The sequence below is a fragment of the Rhinatrema bivittatum genome, chromosome 5 (genome assembly GCF_901001135.1).
Source record: "Rhinatrema bivittatum chromosome 5, aRhiBiv1.1, whole genome shotgun sequence".
In the NCBI taxonomy this organism is placed as follows: Eukaryota; Metazoa; Chordata; class Amphibia; order Gymnophiona; family Rhinatrematidae; genus Rhinatrema; species Rhinatrema bivittatum.
Window position 1 is genome coordinate 18,531,723 of NC_042619.1, and position 8,541 is coordinate 18,540,263.

Below are 8,541 nucleotides of genomic sequence, written 5' to 3' on the forward strand. Positions count from 1 at the left end.
CACATAGTCAGGTCTGTCTTCCTACAAGGCTTGCTAATAATGCTAACTATTTAGAACATAATGGATAACAGAAATCAAAGCTATCAGCTGGGTCTGTCTGGCAGGGTGCAAGTTCTGTAATGACTAGAAGTCCTAGGGGAAGCACGGACAACCACTTAGCCAAATCTGGCAGAGTACCTAGACGGTCAGGTGTATGGTTAGCAGCCATGCTAGTATTGCTGCCTGTTTATAGATTATTACAGAGCCTTGTGGTTAGGTATGGGAAAGGTGGGGGCGGGAGAGAACTAAGAGGGGTTTTTGCATGCTCATCTACTACAAAGGAAGAGAAAATATAAATCGTCCTGAATAATGAGAAATCTTGTTCTGTGGCAAGCAGCTGCAATGTATACTTAGCAGCACCGCGGACAGGATAACTGGGCAGACGGGATGGTATTTTTGACACCTTGATCTCCGTACAAATCCCTGGGGCACTCCACCATTTACCTCTCACCTCTGGGAAAACTGACCAGTTGGTCTTAGTCTTGGTTTCCTAGCCTTTAACCATTTACAGCCCACAGTAAAGACATTACCACCCCTCCCATGACTTTTTATAATTCCTCCCTCATGAAGGACTTTATCAAATGCTTTCTGAAAATCCAAATCCGCTACACCAACCAGCTTGCTTTTATCCAGATAGCTATTTATACCTTCAAAATGGTCTTTCTTCTGCTGCCGTTAGCACAGCTGAGAGCATCCAGATTTTGCGGTCAGCACCACAAGGATCTTGGCGGCTAAGCAAGTTTGCTGGAAAATCTCATAGGCATCAACCATTTTGGTTAGCCTGAGAGCTATTGTCCCTCGTCTGGGCGACAGAGTATCGCCACAATTTTACCATTATAGCTCTCCTGTAAGTTACATTTGTATCAATAACCCAAGGAAATATTCAGAGAGAGTAAGGGATTAGCAAAATTTGTTTTGTAATGAATATAAACGGATACAACTATCTGTAATTTTTACTCCAACAGCACACTCTGTCATGCTACGGAGAACCCAAATACGAAAAGGCCAAAATGTCCAAAACTGACACCTTTTGTTTCAAAGGACAAACGTTTCGGGTACATTCCTGAAAACTACAGAAAGATCCCAAAGCGTCTGTCCTTCGGATCCCTGACTTAACTAATGCCTCCTTCTGAGAAGGTTAAAGTGCACTGGAACTGCTCTTCAAAAGCTTCCAGGAAAGGCCCGGTGGCTTCCTCGACCGTGACATCCCTGTTGAGCTCCCGGCTCAGAGAGGTGACCCCTTTCCCTTCGAGTCCACACGGAACGATGTGGTCAAACCATGTTAAGTCCATATTGCAGTTCAGAGCCAATCCATGAGAAGTGATGAATCTTCCGCAATGGACGCCTGGAAAAAAAACAGAGATCCAAAAGCCAATGTCACATAGGCCAGAAATAGAAGCACGTGACACAGAAACCATACATAACAGCTGTTTTCCTTTCCCGTCACCCCACCTTGATCGGTGGCATTTTCCTGGCCCACCCTCAACCAATATGCTGAAAGATGTTTGAATGAAATGAATTTTCAGACCTGCGGGCAATAACAGGGCCGAAGCTGTGACAGCCTTATTACTGCTGCTCACTGATTTCAAACTTGTGCCTGATGTGAGTGCTGTGCTCGGCTTTTGAAATCCCTGAGCAAACTTCCCTTACACTTCATTTAATAAGTGCACCCTCCCATCTCCCTTAATATTCATGGCAACAGCATCATTTCATGAGGGTCGCTGTGATGTCTGGAGGAAACTGCAAAATCTCATGGTGTGAGTCGTGGTCGAGAAATCTTGCACACTGCACCGATTTTGGCCACGACCGTGTTTTGGGGATACTTGTAAAATACAGCGCTAGCAAATTTAGAACGAACATGAATTTCATTCGTGTTCGAACTTCTCTGGTGTCGGACCACTGAAGAAAAGTGTTCGCTCTTGGCACGACACCTGTACAACAAGCCCCAGGAATGGGGAAGCTCCATATGAAAGATTGTGCCTGTAGGGATTAAGGTTTGTTTTTTTTTTAATGAAATATTTTCTTTATCATGACAGTGAACACTTTCATTTGTTTTACTGCATTCCGGTGCTAAGATCCCTCCAGGATCACAGGGACCTGCTTGATCCCTCAGACAAAAAGGCTGAATTAACTCAAGACTGAAACTTCTGAGCATGGAGCACGCCACAATTATGATGTGAAACCAAAATTCAGATGTAATTTGGAATTACTTGTTAACTACTTGCTATTTGAAAACACTTTGCTTTAGGGTAAAAGTCACAGAGCATCCATATCTTGGGAAATTTTGGGGCCGATGCAATGAATGTGCACTGAAAGCAGGCGTTTGAACAGTCAGCACCCATTTTCTTTAATGTGCCCCCCCCGCGTTGGACGTGAGTTGTAGAGGCGCTAATACCCGCGTCCAACTGTGGGTTATACAGTGCGCGTCCAACTGCGGGTTATAGTGTGCTCAGTTGAGTCTGAGAAATCTTTCATGCTTGCACAACCTACAACGTGCCCCAGCAGCTTCCGCCTTAAGCCTAATGACTGGCAGGGGCTAAGACTTGCAGCTTCACAACTTATGCCAAACCCACTTTTTTGCTCCAATATTTCCAGTACCCAGGCAGGGACATAAAAGGCTACAGGAGGGGCTCCCACCTCACTCCCAGGGCAACCGAACAGGCTGTTCCAGTCCGGGTTTGGTTTCCCCCCTCCTCGGTGCATGATGGGAGTTGTAGTTCTGATCCCTGCCCCCCGCACCGCTTGCCTCACCACATAAGGAGATTGCATTCAAAAGGAAAAAAACTGTGAGTTTGAACGGTCAGAACTACGATTCCCTGCGTGCACCGGGGCAAAGTCAGGCCTGGCTCCAGCCCCCCCTCCTCCTCCTCACCGATGGCGCAGATCTTGTCGTCCCGCACCCAGACGCCCGTGTCCGGGGAGCGGCGGGCCTGCACCTCGAAGCGGCGGCACAGGCCGAGGGCGGTCTCCTCCAGCTCGGCCACGTAGGCGCGCAGGGACAGGCGCAGGGCGCGCAGGTCCAGCAGCGGGTAGCAGACGAGCTGGCCGGGCCCGTGGAAGGTGACCAGGCCGCCGCGCTCGGTGCGGTGGAAGGCGGCGCCCAGCCGCCGCAGCCGCGCCTCCTCGGCCTGCGGGTAGGGCCCCCGCCGGAGGCCCACCGTGTAGACGGGCTCGTGCTCGCAGAGGAGCAGCGCGTGGGGAGGGGGCGGCCGGGGCTCCGCTCGGCCCTCGCCGCGGGCCTCCAGGTGCCGGCGCACGCCGCGCCGCTGCAGCTCCAGCCCCGCCGCGTACGGGAGGCGGCCCAGGCGCAGCACCTGCACCACAGGCCGAGGCCCCGGCCCTGGCCTCATGCCTGGCGGAGGGAGGGGGAGCGGGCGGCAGTCACGAGGTCGGGACTACCGCCTCCCCGCGGTCCTTCCGGTAGGCTGATTCGGGCCAGCAGGCGGCTGAAGTTCGGATTTTTTTTTTTTTTATTATTATTATTGCCCAGCGATGGCGACATCGAGAACTACAACTCCCTACATGCAAAGGGGCAAAACCAGGACGGTCGAGCTGGCGGGAAGTGGCAGCCTGGGCAGCAAACAATTACATTTCTGGCAATATTATGGGGAGGGGAAATAACCTTTATTTCTTGGGTGTGTGTAACATAGGAGTAGCCTAGTGTTTAGAGCAGCAGACTGGAATCTAGGGTTTAAATCTCACTGCTGCTCCTTGTGACTTTGGGCAAGTCATTTTACTCTCCATTGCCTCAGGCACAAACTTAGCGAGTGGTTTACCAAAGGTTTTCTACCATTTTGTCTATGGGGAAAATGCTTAGCAAATATGGCCCTTATATTGTAAACCTCCTGGGGAGAAGGAAATACCAACTGTACCTGAATGTAATCCTATTTGAAGTGGCTGACCAGTCACAAAAGGTGGAATACAGAAATAAAATATAACTTACCAGAGAACTGCAAATCCCAGAATTCTGGTGGATATGAACAGAAATGCCAGAACTGAATCATAGGATCCCCAATGGCTTTGGAGTTGGCAGAATTGACTTCATGTTAACAATCTAGGGTCATGAGATTTTGATCCAGTGCTAATTTTTAATATACCCTAGTACATACAGACTAGTTTGGGATGGGAGTCAAGTGGCAAGGTCGGTCTCTTATGATAAGAGTTAATCTGGCAAAGCTGTGACAAGTAGATGTGCTTTAGTGCCAAGGTTTTATCTGACTGGGCTCAGGACTTCACCAATAAAATATTACTTAACGAGGGTAATTTTCAGAGTGACTTGCTTAGGTAAAACAGGGTTTTACCCACAAAAATATCCCTTTTGAAAACTACCTGGCCAATATGTGTGTAAGCTTAATCATTTCGGGACGAGGTGCACTGGGGAGTTGTGGGGGAAGGTTTTAATTTCCCTGAAAACATTCCCCATACAAAGCAGCACGTGGAACTTTGTGCATGTAAATTTTGTAGGAGAATTTTCAAAGTGAGCATATGTGCGGAAGTTTGCTATGAATATTGATGTAACTTGGACACATGGTCCACAGATTTATGCAAACTGTTAGAAAATTGCCTTCTAAAAGTCTTAATTATTGATAATGCTAACATTTCTGCGTTGCACCAAATCCTAATAGAAATAACCTTGCTATGTCTCAAGTAGAAAGCAGCTTGGAATCGGGACTTGGGAGTTCATACTTTGGATGATTAATGTGTTGGTATTTGGTCACCCAAGCAGGAGCTTAGTTTTGGGGCACTTGCCAGGTTCTTATGGCCTGGATTGGCCACTGTTGGAAACAGGATGCTGGGCTTGATGGACCCTTGGTCTGACCCAGCATGGCATATTCTTATGTTCTTATGAGAGAGACCGGGCAATTGTATCTCATGATTTGAAAGTAGCAAAACAGTGTGATAAGATGGTGGCCAGAGCTAAGGTAGTATAGGGAGAGTCCTCATTGGTGAGACCTCACCTTGAATACTGTGTTCAATTCTGGGGTCCGAACTCCAAAAGGATATAGACAGGCCAGAGAAAGGCTATTCAAATGGTGCAAGCTTTGCACCAAATGCCCTGTGTGATGAGACTGAAAGACCTACGTATGTATATTTTGGAGGAGAGAAGAGATTGGGGGTATTTCTATTTATTTAGATTTATATTCTGTTTTTTTTGCATTTCAAAGGGGATTACATTCAGATATAGGTAATTCCCTATCCCCAGAGGGCTTACACTCTGACAGAGACATTCAAATACAGGAAAGATGATAAGGTACAGGAAGTACAGGGTTTTTTTTCCAGTGGAAAAGAAATTGTAGACTAGGGTATATGATATGAAACTCCAAGGAGTACTCGGGAAGAACATCATGAAACATTTTTTTTACACAAAAAGGGTGGTAGATGTGTGGAGCATCCTCCTAGAGCAGGTGGTGGAAGTTAAAATGGTAAAAGGTCTTCAAGAAGACATGAGATAAACAGAGAAGTTGCAAAAATCCTGAAGAGATAACCAAAGCGCGACCTGCGTCACCAGGTCATGTAGATAGCCAGGTTGTGTAGCAGACTACTACTCCCTGGAGATTGACTGGGTCAGTGGTGGCGGCGGCGGTACTGGCTGAGCGTGGAAGGTTAAGCCCAAGCCAAACATAATAGGCCAGCAAATATTAATTCGGATCTGTGGTTACTGCCATGTTTTGGGCCAAGAAGGGAACTGCAGAGAGGAGCATTTAGGATTGGATCCAACAGGTTAAAGTACGCTGGACGAGAACAGGCACAATGAAATGAGATCAATCGATACCAACTTTAATGCCAAGAACTGCATCTCATTCTGATTCACCTAGGAGGCGACAACCTGGGGACCTGCAAGAGAGTTGAGTTTATAGTAAGAATTAGGAAAGACTTGGATAACATCTTTATTCTGATTGTTTGGTTGAATATCATCCCAAGGTGATGGATGTGAAATAGGTGAAGTTGAGAAGAAAATGGGTAATTTGGAAGGTATCTAAACTTGTTTAGGGAGATGAGAGCAGGGCATGGAAGTGTCAGGTTGTTAGCCAAAGGATAGGAAACGGGTATCTTCTCCCTGAACGCAGGGTTTATTCATTACAAAAAGGTAACATTCAATTTGCCATCATTAACCAAAGCATAATAATAACAGGTTCACACTACCCCCAGTCAGTCCAGGTCAGAATATTCCAGTTAGCCTTCGCTTTTATTATGAATATACTACAATGAGATTCAGCAGGATTAGGGATCTTCCTCATCCGGGATCCACAGCGTGACTCGCAGCCTTCAAGTTCCTGCTTCCCAGTTGCCCTTTTTCAAGGTCAAAAGCCCAATCAGATTACTCGGGGTGTGGGCATTGGCCTCAGACTGGGGCCAGTACCCCTTTCAGCTCCTCACAAAGAAATCTCCAGCCTCTGACGGGGCAGACCCCAGTTTGAGGCTGGCTTGAGCACCTTCCTGCCCTGACAGTTATAGACTTAAACTAGCAGCTGGGTCTGTCTGGCAGGCTGCAAGCACAGTAATAACTTTGCTCATGTAGCCAGATCTCTCTGGCAGGCTAAACAGGAGACCTAAGAGACCAGATTTTTTTGAGCAACAGGCTTTGCGGTTTGACTTTGGAAGAGAGGAGTACTGGGCTGTGAATGATTCTTTATGGTCATCTACCCAAGATGATGGCGTGCTAAGGGAGGAGACAAAAAAAAAATGTGTCCTGGGTAGGGAGTGATATCTAACCAGTGGTCAGGCTCTTGCTGGCTGCTGGGCTACATCCTTAGCAGTGAGGACTGAGATGACTGGACACAGGCAGTGCAGTCTTTTTGTGCCATCATCTACTATGTTACCAACATTTCCGTCTGTACTCGAATCACGGGAAACCAGGGTAAAGTCATAGGTTCCACAGTGTCTTTGGATATCCTCAAACATCTTCCCGCTGTTGGAGATACGGTGCCCTATATGGAAGGCTTGGTTAGGTGACTGCCCCTCCCTCCCAGAAAAAAATGAGAGAAATACTTTTTGGCACATAACATTAGAGCAATGCCGCATTTCACTTCTTTCACACATTTTTTAAGCCATTTAAAAATAGATGTACAATATATGTTAAAATGTTTGTTTATAGTAAGTGTTTTCTACCTGTGTGTTTCTCCATGTCTTCATCTCCTTCCTTTTGACACTACTTTTCCTTTCTTGTCAGTTGATTCCATCTTGTTCTTCTCTGTGCTGTCTCTTCTCTTGCCTTCCCTTGCTCATCTTATTGTTCCATTTTCTAATTCCATTTCTTTGGGCCCCTCTTGAACCTCACAGCTCTCCATCTCCCCCCCCCCCCTCCAACTGTCTCTTTACCCATTCCTGCAGGCCCTTCTCTACATTCTCCATCTCCCCATCTTAGTCACTCACAGCAATTTTCAACATCTGCAAACTCGTCTTCCATTTCCCTTTGCCTCCATTTCTTCTTCACCCCACAGCTTCCAGATCCCCTTCATAGTCTGTCTCCCTCACATCCTGTCTTAGTTTCTGTTAAGATTTCAGCTGCTATGCAACCTCCTCGTACCCTCTCTGATGCCTCCCTGCCACCAGAGGTCCCCATGGAGCTACTACAGCTCTCGCTCCACTTGGAGTCCCTATGCTCCCATTACTCGGCAGGGCTCAGCTTATTTAACCCTGCCTCTTGCACAGCTCAGAGCCTTGCTATTGAGTCTGCTTGGCTCCCTACTTGGCCCCGTCTTGCCTTGGACTGCTTTCTGGCCTCTGGGCCTTCCAGATTGTCTAGTCTTGCCTCATGACCTTCTTCCTTTACCATACCATGTAGCTTTCTCAGGCCTTCCTCCCCGGCTTTGCCCTGTGGCCTTACTGGTCTTCTGCTTTAGTCTTGCCTTGTGGCCGCAGGGCCTTCTGGATGCTTTGTGGCCTAAGGGGCTTCCTGTACTTTCTCTTGATGTCTACTTAGGCCTTCCATTGCTTTGTCCCTTGGGCTTTCCTTGCCTAAGGTGCTTTCAGGCTTTTATGCTTTGTGTTCTGTGGTACTTTGTCTTGTCCTGTCTGATCCTTTCATAGTCTGTCCTGTCTAAGCCTTGGTTCCAGCCTTACCTGTACTTTGTCCCAGTCTGTGCCTCCATTCCAGACTCCAGTCCTGCACTACCTCTGACTCCTGTCCTGTACTACCCAGACTCCAAGTTCCAGCCACAGTCTAAGTCCTGCCAGCTGCTGGAACCCAAGGACTCAACCTGCGGGGGAGGTGGCTGGTATAGGCAAGAAGATCCCCCAGCTCTGCTCTGAAGTCCTGGACAGACCTGTGGGGGTTCACCAGCCCTTGCTGGGCCTTCAGCTGTAACAGTTTCCAATCCTCCTACTCTCTATCTCCCTCTTTTTCCATCCTCTAGTCTTCATCTTCTTAAGCCTCTCTTGCCCCTGCCTCCATCTCCCTCTCTATTTGTTTGTCTCCTTCACCCAAGCCTCCATCTCCATCCTTTGCCTCCTAACTTTCTCCTACATATCTGCCACCCCCAGAAGTTCAGCACTGGCAGC

At 47.7% G+C, this 8,541-nt stretch overlaps 1 protein-coding gene across 1 annotated transcript; it reads right to left on the reverse strand.

The window, feature by feature from the left end:
* Positions 1-932: 932 nt before the first annotated feature.
* Positions 933-3,488, reverse strand: LOC115091830 (putative lipoyltransferase 2, mitochondrial). The gene is made up of 2 exons (XM_029602073.1): positions 2,912-3,488; positions 933-1,384 (listed from the first exon to the last, which is right to left on the reverse strand). The coding sequence occupies exons 1-2, from the start codon at positions 3,387-3,389 to the stop codon at positions 1,152-1,154; spliced, it is 711 nt and encodes a 236-aa protein (XP_029457933.1). The 5' UTR covers positions 3,390-3,488; the 3' UTR covers positions 933-1,151.
* Positions 3,489-8,541: the final 5,053 nt, after the last annotated feature.

Bases quoted from the DNA above. Each gene is read 5' to 3' on its own strand.
- LOC115091830 (XM_029602073.1), bottom strand. From the start codon at position 3,389: ATGAGGCCAGGGCCGGGGCCTCGGCCTGTGGTGCAGGTGCTGCGCCTG. The intron at 1,385-2,911 runs GTGAGGAGGAGG...TTTTTTTTCCAG, and splicing joins CGACAAGATCTGCGCCATCG to GCGTCCATTGCGGAAGATTC.